The sequence below is a fragment of the Trichomonas vaginalis genome, chromosome III, assembly GCF_026262505.1.
Source record: "Trichomonas vaginalis G3 chromosome III, whole genome shotgun sequence".
In the NCBI taxonomy this organism is placed as follows: Eukaryota; Parabasalia; order Trichomonadida; family Trichomonadidae; genus Trichomonas; species Trichomonas vaginalis.
Genome location: NC_067205.1, coordinates 11,966,125 through 11,993,038, shown reverse-complemented (window position 1 = coordinate 11,993,038; position 26,914 = coordinate 11,966,125). Strand labels below are relative to the sequence as shown.

Sequence of the window (26,914 nt, the reverse complement as noted above, 5' to 3'; positions counted from 1 at the left end):
CTGATGATTCTTAAAATTATTTGCATTAACTACCAAGAAAAAATTTATTTTAAAATTGCGATTATTTAAAAATCGTTTTTTTATTATATTTTGCTGCTCATCTTATATGTTATAAACTTTTGCTAAAGAATAATATTAAAAAATTGTATAAAATATTAATGATATTCTTTGAGAAACTGATTTCCAAAAATTAGTGATTTATATAGTGATACTTGACCAACATTAGAGTAATTATATAAATAAAGAATTTTTATTCATAAATGTTAGGTTAAATTATATTTGAATTTATAGAAGTACCTCCACTCTGGTTTTGAGGTGTGAGCAGATAACATTCAAGAATTAGAGTGTATTCATTTAAATTTAAATTAATGTGATTTGTCAGAAAGGCAATTTAATTTTTTGCAGTGATAAGAATAACCGAAATTTTCATTTACAACATGTGAAATGAATCAAAAACAAAAAGACAAAGTATGACTCATAAGAATGTTCTTAATAATTTTTTAATTTCAATGAAGTTTTTAAGATCATTTGGAAGTTAATATGAATTAAAAACTTGTATAATGATGATTGCCCAACATATCGGGAGTGTGACCATATACGGTTAAATAAATAGTGGATATAAAATAAAAGGTAATTGAAATAGAATAACATAATAAAAATTAAATCAAAAATGCAAGATTAATAGGCGCAGCAATTGTGTTATATTTCTCGAATAATCACTTCAAAATCGTAAATATAAACTATTGAAATTAAATGGTCGATATTTGTTTTTGAGAGATTTGAGAATTGTGAATTTAACTATTCAATTTAAAAACATGGCAGTATTGAAAATAAAATGCAGGTCATATTAAATGTAAGATTGGGATAAGTATTTTGGTGCGTTTTAAAATTTGAATTAACATAGAATTCACATATTGAGAAATGATGTACAATCTCTTATAACACATAGATCTCAGTTATTTATTGATCATTTCAAATTCAGAAGTTTTATGAATTCGTTTATGAAATATTTTTTTTTCATTAAATATTATTTAATTATTAAAACTCTTTCATATATATCAATATTTTTTTTGAAAGGATTAGGTGCAAATATTGACTTTCAATTTTTGAATATTATCAAAAATCCAAAAATAGATGAATCATTTTCCGTGATCGAATTTTGAATCCAAAAATCTAATTTGTTCATTTTGATGTCAAATCTTAATATTTTTGCTATTTATATTGCAAATATCATTTTAAATAGAATCTAGTATGCATGCTCTTAGTTGTTTGCTCAAAATTGATATATCAAAATTCTGAATATCTTAAATTTTTAGTTCATAATTTTTTGTGAAAGTTATTCTTGAATAATCATTCAATTTAATTTGTTCAGTTTATCAATCTAATCAAAAATTCTTTATTTAGCAATATTATCTAATATCTATTTTTCTTGACAACGGTTTTAAATTTTCTAAAGACCATTCAAAATTTAAATATATTGAGAATCTATTTTTGATAGATGCAATATATCTATGATGTTCTCTCCACACGAAAACTTAGGAAGTTCACAATGGTTTCACAGCAAAACCTAAAGGATCATGATGAAATGCTCATGAGAATCCAAAATAATGGTGTTAAAATGGATCTTGTTCAAGCAATTCTTGAAAGTCAATTCAATGGCAAAGTCACAATTGACACATTATTAATCTTTGCAAACCTCATGGCAAAGAAACATGGTCTCTTTCTCGATAGATTAGCAAGAAGGAATAAAACTGCTCTAATTTGCTGGTACACCGAGAACTGGAACACCATTCAACCTTTTATTGGAGAAATAAATCCAGCATCAAAATCAAAAAATTCTATTAAAAATGATAAAATTGAATCAAAAGACTATAATCCTAACATCGACCCATCAGATATATTCCAATTATTGAATTATCACGATTAATTTAACTCAAAATTTAATTCATTTTGTTTTTTTATCTCTTTTTAAATTTAAAATCTTTGTTGTTTATTCGAATATCTATCAAAACTATTCTGATACATTAGAATATTTATACTTCTTTCGAAAAAAATCGAAAAATAATCATACAAAATTGTTTGAGCTTACCAATAATGCATGTAGTTTTTCAATTAACATTCTGTCATCACTTTTAGATATAGACATTTTTTTTAGTTTAAAATCCAAATTTTTCCAAGAGTTAGATTCAATAAATGTTGAAATAATTAAAGAATTGACAACAAATTCCTTTTAAATATAAACAATTTTATTCTACTTTGCTTCAGCAAATATTGAATCTGATAAAATATTAAATTTTGGTCCTTTGTAGCCTACTTCGCATTCCGATTCTTTGAAATCATCAGTTCTATTCAATTCGTCTGCAATGTTCTTAACTGCTATACTAGCTTCAGGAATTCCCATTCTTCTTATGAGATAATAGTATCTGTTACGAACTGAACCAGCGGTTCTACCTGATAGCATTCCAGAAATTTTTTGCCAAGAATTTCCACTCTTGAAATGTTCATCCATAATAACTTTATCTTCTATTGGTGTCCACTGCGCCTTATTAATTTCTGGGCTCAAGTAATTATTATATCTCTCTTTGCATTGTCTTGGAGTTCTTCCATCCATTTCAATTGAGATTGTCTTCCAATTTACTGAAGAACCGCAACTTGCAACAAGTTTCATCAGTTTCTTATCTTCTTTTGGAGTAAAGGTGAGCCTTCTGGAATGTCTAGATTCTTCAGCAGTGGAATTCATTTAATATACGCTTTTGTTAAATTTTATTCAATAGATTCATTCAAATTCATGTAATTCTGAATAATGTTAATTAGATTAACTGATAATGTTAAAGATATTTATATTTATAGTATTAAAAGGCTTCCATTCAAAAATTCGCCATCGCACTTATCACCAGAAATTTTATACTTACATATCATCTCATCTTATTATTAATTTATATTTGCTCGCAAATTTGAATACGCCGGTATATTTTCAGAATGATGTAAAATCATTCTCTTAAAATGAATAATCGCCTAAAAATTTAAAATCATATATCAGTGATATTATCTTTACGAAGAATGATTTTACAAAAAAAAAGGTAGTGGGGCTTCCAGGCACTTCGTGCCCTCTAGCCCTGAAGATGTTTAGTATAAATGAAGTTTTTATTCGGAGGGCTTCCCGAAGATGTTTAGTATAAATGAAGTTTTTATTCGGAAAATTGTTAGTCTTCTGGGTCGAAAACATTATATAATGTGTCGCTTTTCACAAATTATATATGTTTTCATGTTTTGTTACTTTTCTGTCACTTTTCGGGTAAAAACATTTTTATTATTATATATAAATGAATTTTACAAAACCACCGTTACCGTTCTTTGGAAATAAGAGTAAATGTAAAGATATTATATTGAGAGAACTTAAGAAACTACCGAATGGTCTAACATTTGTAGATTTGTTCGGTGGAAGTTTCTATATATCCCATTTGTGCCATACAATATTCCCAGACTCAAAGATTATATGCAATGACTTCGACAACTATATGGACCGTCTCAAACATATACCAGACACAAACAATATATTGAAAGAGTTAAAAGAAAAGATACCTATAGGTAAGATGGAACGTATACCATTAGATAACAAAAATATTGTGAGAGAGGTTTTGAAAAAAGCAGAATATATAGACTGGGATAGTATATCTGCTAGACTATTATATAGTGGTTCTATAAGAGTTCATGACATTGAAACACTTATGTCAAAAGTTTTATATCTTAACTATACAAATGTTTTCAAAGAGGACATAGAAAAATATATTGAGGGTATAGAGTTTGTGAGATGTCATTGGACAGAGTTGTATGAAAAATATAAAGACAAGGAAAATGTTTTCTTTATAGTGGACCCGCCGTTCTATAACACATGGGATTTTCAATACCAAGTAGACTGGACTTTGAGAGACTCTTTAGAAACTTTAGACGTTTTACATAACCATCCATGCTTTTACTTTACATCCGATAAAAGTGGTTTGGAAACCGTTATGAGATGGTTAGAGGACATACATGACTATGAGTTTAGATATGACAAGATAGAATATGAGAGAGGTCCTATAAACCGGAGAAAGTGTCATAACAAAGAAATTTTATTAGTAAGTAAATGTGGTTTGAAATAGGACTACTTGTTTTAGGTTTTTTCCATTGTGTCATTTATTTCTTTGACGTGGCAGAAAGATATAGAGAATATGAAGATGAACCAATGCCTGCAAATGTTCAGTATATGTACTCGTAAGAGATATTTTTATCTAATATTAAATGGACGCACAGAACTTAGCGAATGCACAGCAACCTGGACAACCAAACCCAGAGAATATTCCAAATGAAGTTAGAATACAAACTGCAATGGCAAACTATGGTCAAGTGCCAACAGATGTACAAATGCAAACTGCCATGTCAAATGACGCTGCGTTAGGTTTGCCACCATGGTATGCAAATATGAGATGGAAAGAGTTTTATACAAACCCTGAAGTGGGATATAAACAACTTTATGCAGATGACGCGAACACAGGAGTTGACCCAGAATATGTTTTCTACCAGAGGAGAAACAGAATGTATGAGCTCCAGTTAAAGAATGCTATGGAACTCAACAGGAAACGTAAGAGACTAGGTGGACATTAGATTTTTACATATAGTAAAATGGGTTTCTTCAGTAGTATTGGAAACTTCTTCAGAAGAGTTGGAAGAGGTATATGGAATGGAATAAAAACCGTAGGAAGAGGAATTTGGAACGGAGTCAAAAATATTGGTAAAAGAGTAGGTCAGTTTGTTGGTATTATACCTAAAGACCCTGAACCAGAAGAACAAGCTCCTGTTATACAACAGCCTGAACCTGCACCACAGTCTAGTTGGCAACCAAATCCAACACCTCAACCGTATTAAAAAATTATATTTTTACCGTTCGATAGTAGTTGTATATGAAACTAAGTTCTAAGTAAAACGCATGGTATAATGGAATTATTCTTTTTCTTCCATCTGTAGTAAACCATACTTGAAAGTCTGAAATACTTCCACTTGGTGGTTCGTATAACTTTGTAGGTTTTTCGTAAAAGTCATTTGCCAAGCATAAGAAAGAGTTTGGGCGCCAGAAAATGAAGCATGAACAATAATAGCAGCTGGTCGAAAACATTTTCATATGTTCCATTAGGGTTTTCGACTTCATAAAAGTCTGGGTGTACTGGATATGCTGCAGGCTGATTTAACATCCTCATAAATCTATACCATGCCAAGTTGTTATATTTTGTAGAAATATAAACGTTTTCTCCAAGGTCTTCTATTTTATTGATTTTAACAGTTGCATTTTTCCTGTCATAAATAATATCGAGATGGTATTCTCCCTCGTCAATGTTATACTGGTTTGCATATTCGATATAGATATTGTTTATTTTTTCTTGAAAAGCTTGAAGAGTTGTTTCTAAGTTTACAAGCAAACTAACTTGTAAAAGTTTTCCCTGTTCAAATTTCTCATACATACGTTTTTCTTTGTTATAGTATCGAACTTCAAAACCGACCGTAAATGGGAAACCATGTATGGCTTCTGAAATGAACTTCATTCTACGAAAGCCAATAGCTTTTGTGACAGATGGGTCTCTTAACCATCTTAATGGGTAGTCAAAACGATAGCCTTCATGCTTTACGGTCTCTGTCTCAAACTTTTGACCGACATTAGTAAAAAGTTCATCTAATGGTTTAGTTGTAGCAACTCTTGAATTTTCTTTTTCTATTGGAAGCATATTTTATCTAGAATAAAAATGTCAAATGAAACAGCGTCTATGAGAGAAATACAACACAACCGACAACTCATTATGCAAGCTCTAAATAAGAACACAACAAACTTTTCAAACTATTCTAAGATATCTGAGTCATTGAAAGAAGGAAACTTAAAACTGACAATAAACCCAATGACAGATGAGTTTCTGTTTCAAGACAATAAGAACCATACTGTCTGTATAAATCCAACAAAAGGAACTTTAAACGAGAAACCTATAAATGAACTTCTTTTGAAAGCAGATGTTGACAACAAAGCTGACAAAGAATATGTAGACGATGCAATAGCAAAAGAAGAAGAAAGAGCTAACAATGCTTATGCAACAAAAGAACATACTCATCCTGAACTAGCAGACAAAACATATGTTGACAATAAAATGTCAAGTGAAGTGACAAGAGCTGAAAACGAATATTCTAAAAGGACTCATATACATTCTATATCTGAAATAACAGACTTACAAGAAACCTTAAACAGTAAAAGTGCCGTTGGACATACACATACCATTGCAAATATTACAAACTTACAAGAAACCTTAAACAGTAAAAGTGCCGTTGGACATACACATACCATTGCAAATATTACAAACTTACAAGAAACCTTAAACAGGAAAAGTGCCGTTGGACATACACATTCTATATCTGAAATAACAGACTTAAACGTTAGCCTTGAAAAGAAAGCAGACAAGAACCATACACATGATTTCTTCACAACTGTTGCTATAGAAAGTATTGAAGGAACGGTTGAAGAAACTGGTGGGGATGCATTATATTGTAAACCTCCTAACTTTCCACAAGGTTTAACATCGGATGACGACATAACGACGATGAAAAACATTAGATGTAAAGATGTTTATGTCATGAAGGATGAACATAATATTAAATTCACTGCTCAAGATTTATATGACAAGAAAGCAGACAAAACAGAGCTTCAAACATTAAAGACAGAAATACTTCAAACATTATATCCTATAGGCTCTATTTATACGTCAATGAACTCTACCAGACCAGAAACAGTTCTGGGTTTTGGAACTTGGACTCAAATAGTCGACAGGTTTTTGTATTGTGCAAACTCTTCAAAGGAAACAGGTGGAAGTAAAACGATTTCAGGTGAAAATTTACCTGCACACAGTCACTACATAGATTTAAGTACATCTCAAGCAGGTTGGCATAAGCATAAATATTGGGATTGGTCAGCAATGACAAAAGGTAAAGGATATGATGTTAAAGACAACGTTAAGTTTGCTATAAATTGTTTCTGGAGTAACACTGAGGGAGGAGGAAACCATACACATCGCGTTTCAGGGTATACGCAAACAACGGGACAAAGTAAAGACTACATGCCACCTTACATGACAGTTTACGCATGGTATAGAATTGCTTAGTCGTCATTTTCAACTTCTTTAGCATATTCGTCAGGAGTTGTCTTATATTTGTTAGGAACTGTCTTTGAAAGTATACCACCTTGAACTTTGACAAGTTTGAAACGAGGTCTGACAATAGTAGTTTTATCTTCTGCTTGCAGTGTGTACATTTTGCCATGTTTGCCTAAAACTTCATAATATTCTCTTGTATACTTTCTTCTATTTTTACGAACACGAATGTGAGTACCTGTCGGGTTCCCATTGTTGTCATAGTCAATAGTATTTTCATATGGGTCGCGTTTGGGTATTTCTATTTTTACTTTGTCACCTTTCTGAAGTTTGAAGCCCGGCATTCTTTCTTGTTTGTCTCTTTTGACTAAATTATTAAATATATAGTCTTTCTCTAAGTCGGGGTTGTTTTTCATTTCTTCGGGGGAGTGGTTTCCCAAACCTTTTTGTTTACGGTTATTGTAAATATTTAAAACTTGTCTCATCTTTGCCATGGAGAAGTGTCTATATTTGTCGTCATATGACATTTCATTTGCTTCACCACCTTGTGGTTGGTTTAAGTCTCTTAACATTTTTATACAACCGTCAATGACACCAAGAGCAGAATGGTTTTGGTCGACAATGAAATATTGGTTTACATTTTTTGAACGCAGATAGTTTTTAATATCGTCTGATTTGAAAGAACTTTCACAGTCAGATGTCAGTTTTGTTGGATGGTATTTGTCAACGAATATTGTCAAAGCAGTTTTCACATCTAAAATATTTTTGGACCATAATGGTATGGCTTCACAGTATCTTGTGTTTTGACCGACAAATATTAGCCAGTATGGAGGTCCATCTGTTCTAACTCTCGGAATGTTTTCCAAGATATCCATAAACCAAGCATTTGGTGTTGAACTAAAGATTTTTACCATGAGTGCTTTCTTTGTCGCTTTAGAAACATAGGGGTCCTTGTTTGGATTCGTCATTTTTTAACCCATAAGAAATGGGTTTATTTGGCGCATTAGCAGGAGTTGCATCCAGATTTTTGCCCGCAGTGGGAACAATAGCCAGAGGTGTATTTGGAGTTGGAAGGAAGATTTTGAGTACATTAGGTATACTTAAAGAGAAAGCACAACCTATTATACAAACTGTACAGAAAGGTTGGGATGTAGCACGAGATGCAACAAATCTTATTCCAAATCCTGAAACAAGAGGAAAAGTTCAAGGATGGATGGACAATGTAGGAAGACAAGCAGGAAACTATTATAACAAAGCAAATGACTACTATAACCAAGCAGGACACTATATGGACCAAGGTGAAAGATTCTTTAACAGAGGATATAACCATGCACAACAGTGGGTAAACAATAACCAACCGCAACCACCTCAAACTTGGGGAATGTAAATTTTTTACTGAGATGAAATGAACAATACAGCATTGAGACAAATGGGTTCAAGATGGATTTGTCGACTTCCAGCAGTTACACCACGTGTTTGTCAAGTTCTTCCTATACCTCAGGAAGTTTTAGACCGACTTAAAAAACAACAACAACCAGTTGAAAACAAACCAAACTAAATTTTTTTACTGAGATGAAATGACCGAAGAAGTTGAAACGGTAGATTTGACACCACAAACAAAAAGTTCAGAACCATTGTCAAAACCTGTCAAAGAACTTACAGATGAAGAGAAAAATTCAATAATAGAAAGTGCCAGGTCTGGAAATACAAACCCTAACTACAAAGTCACTTTTCATAAAAATGGAACGGCTAGTATCTCAAAAAAGAAACAGACTCTCACAAATAAAATATTGAAGTCTGAAGGAGCTTTCGAGACAACAGATGGAAAAGTTTACTTCACTGACCAACAGTTCATTATAGAACATCTCATTGACTTAGAGTCGAAATATTCTAAACTTTACAACAAACACAAAAAGTTGAAAGGAAAACAAAAACAAATGGCATATGATATTTATGAAGATGTTGACGACACAACTGTTCCTGCAAGTGAAGTAAAGTCAGAGGAACCGAAAAGTGACGAAAAACCGATAGAAGAAGAAAAAACCAAAAACTGAAGATAAACCAAAACCAAAGTTTAGTTTCCAAACTAAACCAAGTCAACCTTCATTAGCTGGTATGGGTTGGCGTCAAAGACTTATGGCAGCAGGCGGTTATGTAAAGTAAAGAAAAAAAATATTTTTTTATTTTATTTGAAATGTACGCTGAGTTTGTTGGAGAAGACCGTTGGGAAACTTGTTTGTTAGATGAGAAATATGAAATGGCATACCATTTTAAAACAATATATTTTTACATATATTAAATGCTTCAGGTTGAAAAACAAAGAACAAAAGTAGCAGATACAAAACCGTTAGACTATATCTATACAAATGCTGGTAGGACTATTTCAGATGAAGAAATTTCATCCCGAGCATACAGGTTTGACTATCCAATTCGTTGGCTTCAAAGTCCTTCAGATGCAAAGGCAATAGGATTTAGAAGAGTTTTGTTTTCAAATAGAACTAACGCATTTATGTTCGCAGTATATTTTCATGGGCAGTATAAAGGTTCTGATGGTCTAATAGACAAATTTGACGAAATGAGAATCTTTACAGTTCGTTCAGACGAAAGTCTTGAGAAAACTCTAAATGACTTTCAAACTCAAATGAACAAATATTATTGGGAATTTCAAGAAAAATACGACTCTTTACTAAATGGAACATACTATCTGAAACTAGAATATGACAAGATGAACTCCACCGTTTCATTTCAAAAGATTGAAATTAACCCTCCAAGAGATACAGAGTTTTTATTTTGGAAAGTAGACAAACGTTCTTGGGCACAATTTCTTCGGTTACTAAACCAGAACGAACCATTACCACCAGATGGTCCATTTAAATTTATACTTCCACCAGCAGATTTGACAGTTTATAGAAACGTGTTTGACCCTCAAAATGTTATGTGTCATGCAAGTTTCAGTTCAAGCAACAATAGTTTTCTATGTATTGGTAAGGACTTTTATGACTTTGCTTCTAAATTCTACGAACCACCTAGTAACAGTTTCTCTGACTTTCAAGTTTGGTTCACAACAAATGGTGTGCAACATATTATTCCATTGTACTATGACTTTTATCTCGAATTGTCTTTCATATATAACTACGGAAAAGTGCTGAAAAAGTATTGAAAAATAATGTTTATGTTAGCATGTTAGATCTAACACGTTTTCTAACCACTTTTCTAACATCGTAGAAAACTCATGAAAACAATTTATTTTAAAACTTTCACAAAAAACATAAAAAAGTGAAGTTAAAATGAGATGTTTACTGAACTGGTTGGATGTCGCCTTCACAGGTTATGTAGAACGGCTGACCCGAGAAGCGAAGGAGAGACTGAATTGCCAATTTCATATGGGGTAGAGGGTTCTCCTTGTTTGGTATTTTTATCCAAGGACGTTTGTTTAGGAACTTAACAAGAGCTTCTCTTTTGGCGTCCTTTATGTCGTCGAAAGGAGTGTTTTCTGGTATTTGAATTGGAATTCCGGTCGAAGTCTCGAGATTCAAGGCAGCCCTTCCAGAAATAGTGGTGAACTTGACCTTGGGCTTCATGACCTTGCGCAAGTAGTCTTTTACGCAGTCGTTAATTTAAATTAGGTAAATTGCCTCGTCGGTAGGTTCGACCTCGACCATTGCTACTGTCAGTAAAAGTACTGCTACTGTCAGTAAAAGTACTGCTACTGTCAGTAAAAGTACTGCTACTGTCAGTAAAAGTACTGCTACTGTCAGAAAAAGTACTGCTACTGTCAGAAAAAGTACTGCTACTGTCAGAAAAAGTACTGCTACTGTCAGTAAAAGTACTGCTACTGTCAGTAGCAGTACTGCTAGTAGCAGAGATTTTTATCGTTGTGGTCCGACGGTTAAGCCACAAACGAATGTCCCACGTTCCACCAACCGAGTCCATTCCCAAACCAGAGGAACCTAAAGAACCAGCCCCTGCACCTCAGTTCCAGCAAGTACCTCCGAATTTCTACCAATTTCCACCTCAAGGTTACTACCCACCACAAGGCTTCCCGAACTACCCTCCTCTGCCTATGCCTTACTTCCCCAACCCTTGGATGTTCCAGCAAGCTCCACCCCAGCAATTCCAATCTCAGTCCAAATCGAAGAGAGACCAAGAGTTCGAAGAAGGTCTAAACCGTTTACGCAAAGAGTATGCTACAGCTCCAATTGAGAGAAAGTTGTTCCCGGACCAAAAATATAATTTAGGTGAAGAGGTTAGATCTAACACGTTTTCTAACCACTTTTTTCACCTCTTGAATTTTCATGAATTTTCCCGAAATAAAAAATAAAGTTAGTTTTATTTTGTATGTAAAGATATGATTTCAGGGATTTTTTTGACGAAGTGCAAACGTTCACTTCGTCAAAAAATAACAGTTATATAATGAAAAAGTGTCATTTTTTGTATTTTTTTGTATTTGACGAGAATGTCGGGTAGAAGGTTAGATCTAACCTGTTTTCTAACACGTTTTCTAACCTCTTGAATTTGTCAAGACTTCTTCGTAAATGTTTTGTCAAGACTTCTTCGTAATGAGTGTAAAGGACCCAAAAATATAATTTAGGGTAGATGGTTAGATCTCACCTGTTTTTTCACCTCTTTTTTCACCTCTTGAATTTGTCATGACTTCTTCGTAAATGTTTTGTCAAGACTTCTTCGTACATGTTTTGTCAAGACTTCTTCGTAAATGTTTTGTCAAGACTTCATCGTAATGAGTGTAAAGGACCCAAAAATATAATTTAGGGTAGAAGGTTAGATCTAACCTGTTTTCTCACCTGTTTTCTAACATGGTCTAAAACTCTCGAAAATCATGAATTTTCATGAATTTCCTTAAGATAGAAAAAATAAAGTTAGTGTCATTTTTTTGTATTTTTTTGTATGTAAGATATGATTTCAGGGATTTTTTTGACGAAGTGCAAACGTTCACTTCGTCAAAAAATAACAGTTATCTAATGAAAAAGTGTCATTTTTTTGTATTTTTTTGTATAAAAGATATGATTTCAGGGATTTTTTTGACGAAGTGCAAACGTTCACTTCGTCAAAAAATAACAGTTATATAATGAAAAAGTGTCATTTTTTGTATTTTTTTGTATTTGACGAGAATGTCGGGTAGAAGGTTAGATCTAACCTGTTTTCTAACACGTTTTCTAACCTCTTGAATTTGTCAAGACTTCTTCGTAAATGTTTTGTCAAGACTTCTTCGTAAATGTTTTGTCAAGACTTCTTCATCGTAATGAGCGTAAAGGACCCAAAAATATAATTTAGGGTAGAAGGTTAGATCTAACCTGTTTTCTAACCTGTTTTCTAACCTCTTGAATTTTCATGATTTCATCGTATATGCTTTGTCAAACATGAACGTACATGCTTTGTCAAACATGAACGTAAATGCTTTGTCAAACATGAACGTAAATGCTTTGTCAAACATGAACGTAAATGTTTTGTCAAGACTTCTTCGTACATGCTTTGTCAAACATGAACGTAAATGTTTTGTCATGACTTCTTCGTAAATGTTTTGTCATGACTTCTTTGTAAATGTTTTGTCAAGACTTCTTCATCGTAATGAGCGTAAAGGACCCAAAAATATAATTTAGGGTAGAAGGTTAGATCTAACCTGTTTTCTAACCTCATTTCTACCCTCTTGAATTTGTCAAGACTTCTTCGTAAATGTTTTGTCAAGACTTCTTCATCGTAATGAGCGTAAAGGACCCAAAAATATAATTTAGGGTAGAAGGTTAGATCTAACCTGTTTTCTAACCTCATTTCTACCCTCTTGAATTTTCATGAATTTTCCCGAAATAAAAAATAAAGTTAGTTTTATTTTTTTATTTTTTTTTATTTTGTATAAAAGAACAGAAATGTCAGTCGAAGCAACAACAATTCAAACAACAGCACCAAACTCGTTAGTCATGAATCCAACATCTATGTTAGTAGAAATGAAAAGCTTCATTCCTTCTTCATATACTTTTGAAACAGAAATCCAGAAGATAAAGCAGGAACTTTTAACAAGTACTTTGGACTGTTGTGCGAAAGATGAACAAAATGAACAGTATCTTTACGACATGCAGGACCTGGTGGAACATTTACCCAAATTGCCTGAAATCCAACAACAAAAACTCACTATTCCTGAATTCGACGAAATTGAAGTCAAAGCAACTGACTCAGTAGAAATAAAGAAGTTCATACGAAAGGTAAACTATGAGTTTCTAGGATTTCATTGCAACCATAAGGTTATGGACAAAGATTGCGACATGGTATATAAGAATGTTTCTGACATATATAAATCTGAAGAATTTAAGACCTACGACAACTTTGTTTCGTTAGTTGCTGAATGTGTATGGCAGATAAGAGATAAAGATAAAAGATGTAAAATATGGAACAAACAAATAAGACCCGCTATGTTTGAGATGAAGAGAGCAATTGACGCTTTAGTTGTTCTAGCAGGTAAGGTTTCAGAATATAACGCAAAAATGAACCCGCAATGTTCTAAATGTAAAGCGGCAATGAGGAAATATAACTACTCCGTCAAAGAGATAGAAAGAATGAGAAACGACTATGCTGACTTAAAGAAAGAAGCAGAGAAGCCGGTAGAAGATAAAATGGACATGTTAGCATTTCTGAACAAAAACTATCCAACTGCTGACGATTTCCTTCTATCTGACGTCAAGAAGAAATATAAAGAGACTTTCGGCATAGTTAAAACATTCGATATTCTCAGCGAAGAAATAGAAGCTACAAAACTGTTTAGAGTCTCACGAATTCATAACGTTTACCATGTAAAACGCTTATAAAATAACTGGGGTAGAAAAGAGGTTAGAAAACAGGTTAGATCTAACCTTCTACCCTAAAATATATTTTTGCTGAATTCAGCACAAAATTCTGAGTAAAATAATTTTTAGGGCTTGTGTCAAACCGTTGAGTTTTCACAAAATTCCAAAAATAACGTTTACCATGTGAAACGCTTATAAAATAACTGGGGTAGAAAAGAGGTTAGAAATGAGGTTAGATCTAACCTTCTACCCTAAAATATATTTTTATTGAAAAATGACCAAAAATCATGAGTTTCCTCATATGCTTGCTACCCTCGAAAAACCGAGGGTAGAGATTCCGTACGAAAATCGCAAGAATTTGCCAATAAATTTAAGAGGTTGGTATGTACATAGACTATTAGTAAATGCAGTTGCAGTGAAGGCTTACTTTACATCGTTCAGAAACCAAACATACAGACATTGGTTCAAAAACCAAAGCACACAAGAACTTTTGAGTGAAATTTCTCTAGACCGACTTTTTTCGGTCTAGCATAAAACTCATGAAAATCGTAAAAAACAGCGAGTAAGTAAAAAAACGTAGTCGCCTAAAACTCATGAAAATCGTAAAAATTTGCCATGCTGCTCTTCTGAGTTCGTCGGTATTTTGGAAGTGTTGCACCTTCGAGTCTTCTGACATGAAAAAAATGACCAAATTTCATTATATAACTGTTATTTTTTACGAAGTGAACTTTTGCACTTCGTAAAAAAAATCCCTGAAATCATATCTTTTATACAAAATAAAAAAAATAACGTTAGTTTTTTTCTATCTTAAGGAAATTCATGAAAATTCAACGGGTGAAAAAAGAGGTGAGAAAACAGGTTAGATCTCACCTCTTCACCTAAAATATATTTTTGCCGAATTCTGTATAAAATTCTGAGTAAAATGACATATGGAACACATACTTTTTCAGTAAGGACATATGAGGTGAAAAAAGAGGTGAGAAAACGGGTTAGATCTAACCATCTACCCTAAAATATATTTTTGCTGAAAAAAATGACCAAATTTCATTATATAACTGTTATTTTTGACGAAGTGAACTTTGACACTTCGTAAAAAAAATCCCTGAAATCATATCTTTTATACAAAATAGAAAAAATAACGTTAGTTTTTTTTAAAAAAATATTTTTTATTTTGTATGTAAAGACAGATATGTTAAAGGTTGAGTTTGAAACAGTTAGAAAGATAGACAATGACACCAAAGTGGTTAGAATAGGTGATTTAAACGTAAGATACTCAAAGAAATACAACAAATATTCTTTGTCAGACATTTTATCTCCATTTGGAAAGAAACCGAAGGACTGGGTTGGAATTGCTTCTACTCAGAAATTTTGACAAGAAATCCTGAGCTTATGATATCGGTAAGATTCTATGGAACTACAGCATATCTTATAGACAAAAGTCTTATACCAATAGTTTTGTTATGGTTAGACCCAGTTGTTGGATATAACTTCATAACATATGGTTCATTCGATACGGAACGTTGCAGTGAAGGCTTACTTTACATCGTTCAGAAACCGAAGGACTTCAACACAAAAAGATATAAGATAGGAAGAACATATAATATAACTCAAAGATATGACAGTACAGTCAATAGAGTCAAGGTTGTGTTTGTTAATGATATGAGAGCTGCTGAAACAGAACTACTTGAAAAGTTTGAGAAAATGTATGGTGCTCCCACGAAAGGTAAAGAAACGTTTGAAGTAGATGAGATAGATAAAGCTATAAAATTATTTGACGAAGTTGCTGAAAAATACATGTAAAGCGTTTATTTTTGGTCTTTTGTGAAAGTCAGGAAATAACGCTAGTTTTTTATAAAATATTTTTTTTATTTTGTATGTAAAGACAGATATGTCAACAACCGAGAACACAACAACAGTTATAGTCCATGAAGCTATAAATGAAGAATATGAGTACATACAGTTTAACAAACAACTCCGTCTCATTCGTTCGGTCAAAGACGATATGTACCAAATGCAAAGTATTTTGAATGCTCTTCGTTCTACAAAGCAAGCATATCATTGGTTTGAAAACCAACAGACAAAAGAACTTTTAGAAGAATTTCCTCATATGTTTGCGACCCTCGAAAAACCGAGGGTCGAGATTCCGTACGAAAATCGTAAAAATTTGTCAAATGGTTTGAGAGGCTGGTATGTACATAGACTTCTTGTAAATGCTGTTGCAATGTGGGCTTCACCTCGTTATGCTTGTTATATTTTCATGATGTTAGATGAAATTCATAGACAAGAACGTGAAGAGATAGAAAACAAGCTTGAAGCAAAAGACAAAAGCCTTCAGAAAAGAATACCACGTTCGGTACCAAAAGGAAAGGAAAAGAACTATAAGTATATGATTTATACTGAAGAGATGGAAAATGAAGAAGACAGAGATATGGTTATGTTGCATTTAGTCAGAAGAAACAACAAAAGCTTTTACGACCTTGCTAAGATTTACAAATCTGACAGAAATTGGTTCTATCGCGAAAACTTACCGATTTCAATGACACCAAATGAAGATGTGAAACAAATAGTTCAAGATACGTTACCTCAAACACACTATGATATTAAAGGTTGTACAATACTTACCTTCAAAGAAGATTTGTCATTGTTAAAGGAAAAAATAACAGAGTATTTTGACAACTTCAAACAAGTAGAGTAAATGAACTCTTTATTTTTCAAGCTTGACTTTTTACAATTTGAACTTTGTTTGCGTAGATATGAATTCTGAAAGAAGTATGAGGGTCTTGTATGACTTTGTACTTCTCCCATAGTTCATGTCTGTCAAACTTACCTGCCATGGACTCTTTCATAAGTTCCATGAAATCGTCTTCGGACAATCCGGGAAAAGTACAATGTCAGTAAGTATTCTCTTTACATCCTTAACTTAAACTCTTGGCTGTCTGTTACACAAACAACTGAAATTGTTAAAAGTGTCTGAGCTTCTTAAGAATTCGACACATGTCTTGTTCTCTATTCTTTAACAAAGGATGAGAGCAAAGTCATCTAAGATAAGAAGACATCTATGAGGGTACGTTTTCCAATCGTAAGATTGCAATTCTTCGAAATGATTCTATCTCTTTCTGTTTGTTTCTGAAGTGTTTCTTCTCTAATATTCTCTGCATTTCCTCATTTGGGTCTTTAAACTTCGAATTGACATACTCATTTATAGCATTATACTTCAAAACTCTTCTTTGGTACTTCTTTATCCAATCTAACAACTCAGAGTCTTTTATACATACTAACTTAGACTCTTTATAATATCTTTGAACGAATTGACGGTTTGGTCAAATTGACCAGAAGTACTACAAATGACAACTAACTCATAGAATGGGTTCTTCTCATCTAGTTCTTGTTGTTGTGCAGCCATTTTAAGATAAGTGAAAGTCTTACCCGACCCAGGTGGTGCAATTAGACCTGTTATACCATTCTGAGCAAATAAGAACTTGTCATGTATGGGTTTTATCTGAGCATTTTCCAACTTCCTCTTGTTCTTGTTAAAACATTCTCAAATTTCTTGTCAATGTCAGCAAACTTTTTTTCTAACATATTTTTAGAAAAATTAAAATTTTTATCTTTTAGAAAATGTCTAGCGATTTCGCTATCTATATTCGAGACAAACTTTTCGACAGCAAAACATCTGTAGACCATAAAATCTTACATAGTGTAAACAAGAAAGGGGAATTTGTTCTAAAGTTCTGTTTCTGGGAATATGACAAGAACCATAAAACATTAAGCAGAGCAGTCTTAAAATTTGTCAATGACAGACTTGTTGACAGAGATGACGCCTCTTGGAGAGATGAAGTCCAACAAAACTTCTTAGAATGCAAAGAAGACACATGCACTGTTCTTGAAGATGAAATAGAAAACAGAATAGATGAGCTATTAAAGGACAAAGAACTTTTACATAAATATGGTTCTGAGAAATTTGACGTCTCACCACCAGAAAAGAAGAAGAGAGAAAAGAAAGAAAAGAAAGTAGAAGAAGAGAAGAAAGAACCTGAACCAGTTCCAGAGAAGAAGAAATTTGACATGTAAAAATAAAATTTTATTTTTAGAACATTTCTGGGTCAATGTCAATGTTCTCTTCCTCTTTAGGAGTAAACACTGGCTTAGACTCTAAAATCTTTTTACCCAATTTACCTTGAACTTCTACAACTTTAGACTCATAATATTCATAGTCGTCTGCTTTCTTTGGTTCATAAGGTATAACAAGTTTGTATGCTTTGCCTTCTTTAAGGTTTGAGAACCTTCTGTCAAAACTTTCTTTGACTGTTAACAAACCTTCTATGTCTAAGTCTTCAAATTTCGCACCATTTTTAGTCACAATAGCAAACTTAACTGGTTCGATGTTCCAAACTTTGCTGAATGAAGACTTTTCAAAATGGTAGAAGTAAACATTCAAATATGTGAATGGGTCTAGTTCTTCTTTAAGTCCTGACATGTACTTGTTTACTGAGATGAATTTTGTCATCTTTTCTATATCGGATAAAAAAAATATTTTTTTTTAAATTTACTCAGAAAAATTTTTCTTTGTATAATACACCATTCTGTACGTCTAAAAGACTTTTGACATTTGCCAAGAATGTTCGTTTAGACGCTGTCATATAACCATATTCTTGACAATATTGTTTATACGAATCGTACAATGACCTTTCATCTAAACACTCAAAGTCAGTTTCATCTATGAACAGTTCATATACACTCTTGTTTGCTTCTAACAATGTTTGTCTCTCTTCGGTATGTGGAATTTGTCTTGGATTGAACTTTGAAATATCTAATGTCATGAAATATGAGAACAAGTGGTTGTAAAAGTCAGATGTCAAAGTTTCTGCTAAGTCGTCAAAATATTCTGTATCTTGCATATGAGAATCTGACGTTCTGACAACTACATATCTTCTGTCAGAACTTTCTAACTTCATCGGAACAGCATTGTTTGAAACCATAATGAAGTTTGCAACATTTTCACAAACTCTTTGGTCTTTATACTTTCTTTCAACAACTCCAACTTTGTCTGTTATAAGACTCTTCAAAGCATCTGAGTTCAAAACTTTTGTTGTATCTATACTTTGAAGTTCGTTACATACTATAAGTTTCATATTCTCTATTGAAGAGTTAAATTTACCGCAGATGTTTTCTAAGTTTGTCATATTAGGGTTCGAATAACCTTCTAACAGTTTGCATAAGATATCTGTAAAGAAAGTATTCTTACCAGTTCCTTGTTTTCCAATTATAATGAGAGCAGTTTCATTTTTAGCACTTGGATGTTGTAAGATGTTTGCAAACCAACATAAGATATACTCATAGACTCTTTCGTTTCCATTGCATATAATTTCTTTGACATGGTCTAACCAAGCTTCTATAATACTGTGTTTCCATTCTACTTGTTCGTATTTATATCCAGTGAAGATAGAATAGAAGTTTGGAGAAGGTGTATATAAACTTTATACCCCGAACTGAAAAATCTTCAAGTTTTGACAATAAGATATCCCAAGCATCTAACATCTTCATGCCAACTTGTACGACTTTTTATTTTCTTAAGTTTCTGTTTACATTCTTGTTCTGAAACTATTGTCGCTTTAGGTTTGTTAAAGACTACATCCCATTCTTTATAACATAACATTCTGGGGCAGAGTCGACATAAATGACTAAACGTTTCAAATTCTCGACTGCTTTGTTATAGTCTCGAAATGGACACATATTTCTGAATGTTTGGAAGTCATAAAAATCTGAAACATCTATTCTGTACATTTTTATAAGAATAAAAAAAATATTTTTTTTATTCTTGACTTTGTTGTTCCATTTGTTGCATTTGTTGTTCTTGAGCTATTTGTTGTTGAAGTTGTTCTTGTAATACAATACTTTCACCAGTTGCATCTTCCAATTCGAAACTTTCTGCCGTCATTGACAAATACATAGGACATAAAAGTTTTACAGGAACAAAGTTTGCGTCAACTAAGGTTAAGTTTATGTTTGCTAAAGTGTTTGAGTTTACTAAAGCTGAAAACTCTGCATTCGAATGAACAATAGGCAAACCAGAGAGAATGTGTTATTTATACGCATAAGTATCTTTTGGTCATAGTAGTTTTCTGTCGACATTCGAATAACACTTTGAACCTAAGTTTGAAACAATATATAAAATAGGTGTACTTAAAGTCAATGGAACAGACATTCCTTGTATGACACCTTTTCCTGTTATAGGAAACTGTTGGTAGTAAAAACCAGATATAAGTTTTGTATTATAGCTCATATTGTTTATAGTAAAACTCAGTCGGACATCCAAACATAATGAAACCTGCTCTAGTTGCAGCACATGTTACATCCGTCCTTAAAGTATTAAATAAGTCAACAAAACCTGTTGGTGGTATATCTGAGTAAGTATCTTCAAAGGAGTATTTTTACCATTCACAACAATAAAATCTTCTGGTGTCAAAAGAGCAAAACAAGCTTTAGTCGTCATTGTGTTTAAGGTTAGTTTACAATATCGTCCTTGAGGACTTTGTAAGTTTGTTGTTATAGAATTATATGACTCAGGGTTTTTAGTCGTAATAGTATAAACCATTGTGTCTTCTGCCATTTATATATATTTAAAAGTTTTTCTGAAAGTGGAGAAGAACTTCATCTAACTTTCACATGGCGTTTCTTGAAGTTCTCTGTCTAAGAAGTTCAAATATTTTGTAAAGACATAGAACTTTCCTTTGTCTACACGAACAAACAAAACAGGGTCTTTCATATCGTTCAAAAGTGTGTAAAGTCCTTTACATGAAATAAAGTCTATATTATTTTTCTTCAAACATCTTTCAAGAAGTTTTGACATTTTTACTTAGCAAATAAACTTTAATGAAATGTTGTGGTCGTCAAATATTTTTATAACGTCTGGGAAACTATATTTTAAGTTCAACGTTTCACCTCCTTTCATAACGTATATCTTGTCAATGACATTATATGAAACACCACAGCAACTAATGTCGGGTTCTATTTTTTGATGTTTATATCGTCTGCCTCTGTCAAAAGTTTCAATAGTTTTTCAAAACTTCATGAGGTGCAATGACATATGAGTTCACTTTTACAGGGTTGTGTTCGACCAAGTTTAACATTATACCTAAAGCTTGACAAATCTTCTCCTGAGTTTGAAGTTTGTCTTTCAGTTGTTGGTAGTCGTTTCGAATATCTGCAACAGAACTTAAGTCTCTGCTAACTTCAGGGTATGTTGGTTGTTCTTTTACAGGAACAATTGTTATACCATCTTCGTCCTCGTATGGTTTCCCCACTTCAACATCTCTGTCTTTGACATTGACAATAACACTTTGACTGTTTGTTTGAGTTGGTGAATTTAACTTCACATCTGCCACCGCCATTAAACCTTTTGAAACACTTACGCTTCTATTTTTCGGAAATGACATTTTACTTAGAATAAAAAGATGGACGTATTTGAGTATCTCTTCGAATTGAAGCAAAAAAAGTTTACACACACAAACAATACAAATACATTGACAGAATAGTTCTTTATACAAACAATGGAAAATGTTATAGAATAGCAGTCTTTGCTGAACCAAAATATTTTCATAAAGCAAAGAAAGTTGGTATAACTGAAATGGTGAAAGTTCTTGAAGCAGACAAAAATATAACTTCAAAACTTACAGATATTTAAAGGTAAGTTTATAATACAATATTATGTCAAAACTGGCGTACTGTCAATATTTGACGGAGAGAAGTCAGTTCAAGAACAACTTACTGACCTGCTGCCAAAATCTGCTCGATGGAAGCTGTCGTTATGCCAATCTGAGGAGCCCCAGCAGGTTTCATCGAACGAATCTTCAAAAGAGCATCTTCCGTGAAAAGTGCTATTGGTTTTGTAAACTTCTTTGCTTTCAATTCATCTGGACCGTCTCTGTCACCAGTATATTGTATTTGTACAGTACCAACAGTTGAAATACCACCCATAAAGTCTTCTGAGTCAGCAAATGGAATGCCAAGCCAAAAGTTTGAACGGTCTCCATTTGTATATTGAGTTTTTGACCTCCTGTATGAGTCCATACTTTCACATATGGCATAATAGAACTTTGCATTTCAGGGTTAATGGTTGTTGTGAAGTTTGTTGTTAAAGTTCATAGCATCTAATGTCAAGTTGTATGACCTCATATCCTCAACTGTAGAATATTCTTCTTTGGATAATATTTGCCATCTATGTTTATATGATATTTAATACCAGGGTTGTAGAAACAAGAATAGTCATTTATAGTTCGTCTGAACAGTACAAACATAGTATCTGCATGTTTCATTGCAGTTGTTAAAGCAATATCTGTTCTTGCACCTGGGTCAGCACTTTGGTTTCCAACTTCACCTGCAAAGTCTTTGACAGATATTTGGTGTATAGGGAACATAAGTGGAACTGCAATATATTTGGCAGCTAAAGCATTTGAAATATCTGGGTCCAACATATAGACTGCAAGTCTGCTTTCTATTCTCTTGCATTCAAACTTTTCGCATGTGAACTTAACTGGGTCCCAAGCAGTTCCAGCAGCATTGAAATAATAGTTTACTTCAGTGTTGAAGTTTGAGAAACCAAAGTCTAAGTCAACTTTGTCTTTGCAAAAGTCACAGAACTTGGCTCCACCAGTTCCAGCTACAGTAATAGTGAATGGGTCTTGTGTTGGTGCAATGACTAAGTTATTTTTGCTTGGAGTAAGTTCGATAGAAATTTTTCCTGCCCAGTTTGGCAAGTATCTTAAAAACCTGAAGATGAGGAAAGATGACAAAGGAACTCTAAGTTTCAGTTTTACTTTGGTTACTGCATTTCCATCTGAACCAGAAAGGTTAACATAAACTCCTGGAACGTTAGGGTCAAGTCTTCTTATTTTCTCAATAGTTGCATATTGGTCTGTTTGTTCTCTAGCTTGTGGTTGTACTGAGTTTCTCAAAGCGAACCATTCATAGTTTGCCCATGTTACTGTTTGAACTAAGTCAGAGTTAGAATATATCTTATATCCATAAAAACTTCTGGAGCATATTGGTATCCGACATAGAAAATTCCATTGCAACCTTTCTTGTCAGACAACTTGGCAGAAGGTTTTATTTCAATGTCTTGTTCCACGTATAAGAATGAGTTGTCAATAGAAATAATATGAAACCTGTCGCAAGCAATATCTACTGTTGTTGAAGAACCTTCACCAAACTCACCTACATTTCCATAAGAAACAGCAGTTGTATATTCGTAAGTTCCAGGAACTATTTCTGACCTTCTAATGGCATTGTCGCATTCGTTATACCATTCGGAAACATTTCCGTTCATGGCATCCAAAACTGTTGGCGTTATATTCTGAGCGGCGTACATTTCATATGGGTAAAAATATAGAATAGTTGGATTTATGTGTCATAATAGAACCCACTCCGACCAAGCTTTACTTTCTTCCTGACTGAGTTTTTAACTCTTTTTTTCCTTCATTGCCACTACTTTCACTAGATGAAGTTACTTCTTCACTATTTTCACTTTGTTCTACTCTCTTCTTCTTTGGTGTCGCTTTTGGTAACTTGCCCTCTGCTTCAAGTTGTTGCATCTTTGCCTCATGTTCACCTAGTATGTTGTAAATTTCCCATGTCCTTTTTGCCTTTGGGCTCTGGTCGCCCATCTCAGGTAACCTATATCCTAGAAAGATTTTGTCATAGTTTGTATTTGAGTCTTCGCGTATTGTTTGCATGACTCTTTCCTGAGTTTCCGGTTCAAGCTCTTCAAACAGAGCTTGTCCATATGGAATAAGCTCGTTTCCAAATATATGTTTTTGTAGCCATTCTGGTTTTCTTTCCATGTTACCAATAATATCTTTTGTGAATGGGAAAGCTTTTACCCAACGTTTCAGTCTTGCGTCATTTATTTCTGTAGTTGGTTTTATTTTGTCAAGGAACATGTTTTTCAATACTAACATTTCATTTGGTACTGTCCATTTGAGTTTACTTAAATATTCATCCCTTCTCGGTTCATTGTCTGCAAAGTAAGTTTTTATGACATTTTGTAAACTTTCGTTTGCAAGGTCATGTACAATAGGTTCTCTTCCTTCTCTATCCCTAACTTTCTTTCTAAACTCTTCACCAAATATACCATCTTTATGGTTCTGTGTAGTTCTTTGAGATAAATGTTCTAGAACGTCAGGTGTTATATTTCCATCAGCCATGTTCATTTCATACTGGTCCAAAATATCTGCATGTTTCATATCTTTCAATGGCATTAAAGCCGCGCTGAAAATACCAGCTATATCTGGTTCACCATTCACTTCCATTGCGTCTACAACTTCTTGGAATTGTGGTTGTAAGTTTATGAACCACCTATCCGGGTTAGCTTTATGACCCCATCTCATTGTAGTTCCATAGTCTGCAGAAACAAAAGTAGGTTTGTTTCCATATTGGTTAGGTTCTGAATGAACTTTAAACAATGTTTCATTTCTATATGTTTTGGTGAAATTTAACCTTTTATTTCACCGAGTTCAGCCAAAGATTGAACGTTATATGGTCGTAAGTAAAAAGGGTTATTGTATTTGCGTACATTTTCTTTCAGTACTTCCATTCTATGCTGAATATTTTCATCTGATGTTGGAGTCTTTTGTATGTCGGCAAACATTTTTCGATATTCTTCTACTATGTCAGCCGAATTTTTCTTAGACTCTTGGAAAGATTCCATATTCTCCGCATACTCTTGTTGAGGGTCAAGATTTTTCGGCTGTTCCAAATCTTCATCTAGTTCTGTGAAGTTAGTTTCCAAAGGAGGGACTTGTTCGTTTCCTTCAGGCTCTTCTAGCTGTTGTTGCTGAACTATTTCTTCCATGTCTGGTTGTATCTGAACTTCTTCCTGTTGAGTTTCTTGTACCTCATCTGCTGGCATTTCATATATTCCGAGACCGTTTTCAACAAGTTCCCTATCTAAGTCATCCGGACTCATAAACCTTTCTTCTTTCGTTCCGTCTCTATTTTTTACGCGTTTCATGAAGAGAGTTGAATTGTCATTTAGCTCTGACACCAAATATCTCGGAGTAAATTCAGTCATGTCATTTGGATGATATGCTATTAAATCATATTCCTTAGCGAGTTTGTATTTTCCAGGTTTGAAATTATATCCCATTTGGTGCTGAGCCATAAAGCTAAATAGGTTCGGGTCAGTATTTCCTTCCTTGAACTTTCTAATAGCTTCTTTATATCTGTCACTAAAGTCAAGAGTATTTGGGTAACCATAATCTTCCTTTAGCATTTTTAAGAATTCTTGGTTTCCTTGTTCTCTACTTCTTTTATGTCCTTGCTCTGTTTGTGGTTGTTGTTGTGCAGGGTTTTGAACTGTTGGTTGCTGTGCTGGTTGTGGAGGTGGTTGTTGTGCTGGTTGTTGTTGTTGTGCTGGATTTTGAACTGTTGGTTGTTGTGTTGGTTGTTGTGCTGGTTGTGGAGGTGGTTGTTGTGCTGGTTTTGGTGCATGCCTGTGTCTGTGTCCATGTGACGATGTAAATGTTTTAGGTAGTCCTGGTGCAGGTGCTTCTCTTGGAGGGTTTGGTGGTATATAAGTTCCACTAGCTAGTATATAAGTTCCACCAGCTGGTATATAAGTTCCACCAGCTGGCACATATGTTCCATCTGCAGCATAATGTCCTACCTGACTTTTCGTTTTTAAGAAAGCATTTACTAGGTCTGTTTTGGTCTGTTGTAACTCTTTTTCTTGACTTTCCACAACAGTTGCTCTAACGGCGTCATAGGCACTTTGAACTGCCTGTCTCGTTGCTGCATCTGTTATTTCCGTCATATTTTGTGCTACTTCTCTTAACTCGTTGTCGAAACCTTCAGACTTCAGTTTCTTTCCAGATGAGAAGTCGTTCACTAGTTTCACCTTACTATGAAGAGCTTCGAAGGCGTTCTTAAAGTCAGCATTCATTAAAGCTTCATTTGAACTGTCTTCATCCGCTTGTATTTTTGTCCTTATTGACCCTATAAGTTGGGCTGCTTTAGCGTTGGCTTGGGCATCTAACCAGTCATTGTTAGCTTTTATATATTCTGCGCTTTTCATTGCCTTTTGCATGGCTGCGTCGTTATTTTTACTTTCTTGTGCTAAGTTTTCATACTGTACGGTTTGGTTCTGCAACTGTAAAAGTTTTTCTGCCTTTACATTTGCTTCAACTTCTTTTTTATACTCATCGCTATCCATATATGTCTTCAGGGCTTTTTGTTTTATTTCTTCATCTTTCAGTACTTTATATCGAGTAGTATGGTTTTTCAAATTTATAACATCTTGTTCCATTTTTGCTACTTCTGCTGCTTTTTCTGACACTTTTTTCGCATATTCCTCTGTACTTAGTTCTTTCAGTTGTTCTTCTTTCTTCTTTTTCTCTACGTTTAACTCATTGAGTTTCTTTGTGTGTCTGTCATATTCTAGTTTCTTTTCGTTTTCACTTATTTGCTTCTGTATGTCTATGTTTGACTTTTTGACATCTGCTATTTGATTTTTGAGTGAACTCAAATTCATTTGACTTTGAGGGTTATAAGCTGTTCCGTCTGCAGCTCCACCATAGCCTGCCATTTTCGCTAAAAGTGCCGCTCTTAAACCTCCACTCTGTGCACCAATAACTCGGCTTAAAAGCATAGGGTTGCTTGACATTTGTTGCAACATAGTGGGGTCATTCATCATTTGTTGTTGCAACTGTTGTTGTGGTGTTAGTCTTACTATTGGATGTTTCAATGCTCTCTTCCTCTTACGTATATTCTTACGTAGCTTACGTGGCATTTTAAGTGAAGTTAAAAAGCGGTTTTTGACAGATGTTTATATGACACTTTTTGTTCAGCACAAAAAACTACTCGGTCAAAGTGTTGTCAGTTTTGTAAAATAACCGTCCGATCTCATTCTATAAGGGGGAAAAGGCTTCTCAAAGTATACTTCCTTGGAACGCCGGTAACTTTTCC

The 26,914-nt window shown here is 33.6% G+C and overlaps 16 protein-coding genes and 4 pseudogenes across 20 annotated transcripts, besides 1 other annotated feature; 13 read left to right on the top strand and 7 right to left on the bottom strand.

Annotated features, from left to right (window-relative positions):
• Positions 1–1,498: 1,498 nt before the first annotated feature.
• TVAGG3_0686050 (uncharacterized protein) lies at positions 1,499–1,927 on the top strand (the record flags this gene model as incomplete). The annotated part of the gene is made up of 1 exon (XM_001293119.1): positions 1,499–1,927. One exon carries the CDS (start codon positions 1,499–1,501, stop codon positions 1,925–1,927), a length of 429 nt encoding a protein of 142 aa, XP_001293120.1.
• Positions 1,928–2,251: 324 nt separating this feature from the next.
• On the bottom strand, positions 2,252–2,740 carry TVAGG3_0686040 (RNA polymerase II transcription regulator recruiting protein; the record flags this gene model as incomplete). Its single annotated transcript, XM_001293120.1, has 1 exon — positions 2,252–2,740. One exon carries the CDS (start codon positions 2,738–2,740, stop codon positions 2,252–2,254), a length of 489 nt encoding a protein of 162 aa, XP_001293121.1.
• A 583-nt stretch (positions 2,741–3,323) lies between these two features.
• On the top strand, positions 3,324–3,780 carry TVAGG3_0686030 (phage tail repeat-like family; the record flags this gene model as incomplete). The annotated part of the gene is made up of 1 exon (XM_051242873.1): positions 3,324–3,780. A coding segment is annotated over one exon (457 nt), but the record flags the coding sequence as incomplete, so codon positions are not given.
• Positions 3,781–4,281: 501 nt separating this feature from the next.
• On the top strand, positions 4,282–4,644 carry TVAGG3_0686020 (uncharacterized protein; the record flags this gene model as incomplete). Its single annotated transcript, XM_051242872.1, has 1 exon — positions 4,282–4,644. The coding sequence occupies one exon, from the start codon at positions 4,282–4,284 to the stop codon at positions 4,642–4,644; it is 363 nt and encodes a 120-aa protein (XP_051089459.1).
• Positions 4,645–4,662: 18 nt separating this feature from the next.
• Positions 4,663–4,905, top strand: TVAGG3_0686010 (serine threonine-protein phosphatase family; the record flags this gene model as incomplete). Its single annotated transcript, XM_051242871.1, has 1 exon — positions 4,663–4,905. The coding sequence occupies one exon, from the start codon at positions 4,663–4,665 to the stop codon at positions 4,903–4,905; it is 243 nt and encodes an 80-aa protein (XP_051089458.1).
• Positions 4,906–4,909: 4 nt separating this feature from the next.
• TVAGG3_0686000 lies at positions 4,910–5,756 on the bottom strand (annotated as a pseudogene). Its single transcript has one exon. A coding segment is annotated over exon 1 (847 nt).
• A 267-nt stretch (positions 5,757–6,023) lies between these two features.
• Positions 6,024–24,396: a mobile genetic element.
• On the top strand, positions 8,146–8,547 carry TVAGG3_0685990 (uncharacterized protein; the record flags this gene model as incomplete). Its single annotated transcript, XM_051242870.1, has 1 exon — positions 8,146–8,547. The coding sequence occupies one exon, from the start codon at positions 8,146–8,148 to the stop codon at positions 8,545–8,547; it is 402 nt and encodes a 133-aa protein (XP_051089457.1).
• TVAGG3_0685980 (uncharacterized protein) lies at positions 8,566–8,718 on the top strand (the record flags this gene model as incomplete). Its single annotated transcript, XM_051242869.1, has 1 exon — positions 8,566–8,718. The coding sequence occupies one exon, from the start codon at positions 8,566–8,568 to the stop codon at positions 8,716–8,718; it is 153 nt and encodes a 50-aa protein (XP_051089456.1).
• TVAGG3_0685970 (uncharacterized protein) lies at positions 9,460–10,320 on the top strand (the record flags this gene model as incomplete). Its single annotated transcript, XM_051242868.1, has 1 exon — positions 9,460–10,320. The coding sequence occupies one exon, from the start codon at positions 9,460–9,462 to the stop codon at positions 10,318–10,320; it is 861 nt and encodes a 286-aa protein (XP_051089455.1).
• Positions 11,065–11,481, top strand: TVAGG3_0685960 (uncharacterized protein; the record flags this gene model as incomplete). Its single annotated transcript, XM_051242867.1, has 1 exon — positions 11,065–11,481. One exon carries the CDS (start codon positions 11,065–11,067, stop codon positions 11,479–11,481), a length of 417 nt encoding a protein of 138 aa, XP_051089454.1.
• On the top strand, positions 13,056–13,508 carry TVAGG3_0685950 (annotated as a pseudogene). The gene has a single exon. A coding segment is annotated over exon 1 (453 nt).
• TVAGG3_0685940 (organellar and viral DNA polymerase type B) lies at positions 13,688–13,975 on the top strand (the record flags this gene model as incomplete). The annotated part of the gene is made up of 1 exon (XM_051242866.1): positions 13,688–13,975. The coding sequence occupies one exon, from the start codon at positions 13,688–13,690 to the stop codon at positions 13,973–13,975; it is 288 nt and encodes a 95-aa protein (XP_051089453.1).
• On the top strand, positions 15,144–15,754 carry TVAGG3_0685930 (annotated as a pseudogene). Its single transcript has one exon. A coding segment is annotated over exon 1 (611 nt).
• TVAGG3_0685920 (uncharacterized protein) lies at positions 16,251–16,649 on the top strand (the record flags this gene model as incomplete). The annotated part of the gene is made up of 1 exon (XM_051242865.1): positions 16,251–16,649. A coding segment is annotated over one exon (399 nt), but the record flags the coding sequence as incomplete, so codon positions are not given.
• Positions 17,573–18,025, top strand: TVAGG3_0685910 (uncharacterized protein; the record flags this gene model as incomplete). The annotated part of the gene is made up of 1 exon (XM_051242864.1): positions 17,573–18,025. One exon carries the CDS (start codon positions 17,573–17,575, stop codon positions 18,023–18,025), a length of 453 nt encoding a protein of 150 aa, XP_051089451.1.
• TVAGG3_0685900 (protein of unknown function, DUF4108 family) lies at positions 18,042–18,461 on the bottom strand (the record flags this gene model as incomplete). The annotated part of the gene is made up of 1 exon (XM_051242863.1): positions 18,042–18,461. One exon carries the CDS (start codon positions 18,459–18,461, stop codon positions 18,042–18,044), a length of 420 nt encoding a protein of 139 aa, XP_051089450.1.
• Positions 19,218–19,334, bottom strand: TVAGG3_0685890 (uncharacterized protein; the record flags this gene model as incomplete). The annotated part of the gene is made up of 1 exon (XM_051242862.1): positions 19,218–19,334. A coding segment is annotated over one exon (117 nt), but the record flags the coding sequence as incomplete, so codon positions are not given.
• Positions 22,246–23,321, bottom strand: TVAGG3_0685880 (annotated as a pseudogene). The gene has a single exon. A coding segment is annotated over exon 1 (1,076 nt).
• Positions 23,985–24,086, bottom strand: TVAGG3_0685870 (uncharacterized protein; the record flags this gene model as incomplete). The annotated part of the gene is made up of 1 exon (XM_051242861.1): positions 23,985–24,086. The coding sequence occupies one exon, from the start codon at positions 24,084–24,086 to the stop codon at positions 23,985–23,987; it is 102 nt and encodes a 33-aa protein (XP_051089448.1).
• Positions 24,397–26,243: 1,847 nt separating the features above from the next.
• TVAGG3_0685850 (protein of unknown function, DUF4106 family) lies at positions 26,244–26,738 on the bottom strand (the record flags this gene model as incomplete). Its single annotated transcript, XM_051242860.1, has 1 exon — positions 26,244–26,738. A coding segment is annotated over one exon (495 nt), but the record flags the coding sequence as incomplete, so codon positions are not given.
• Positions 26,739–26,914: the final 176 nt, after the last annotated feature.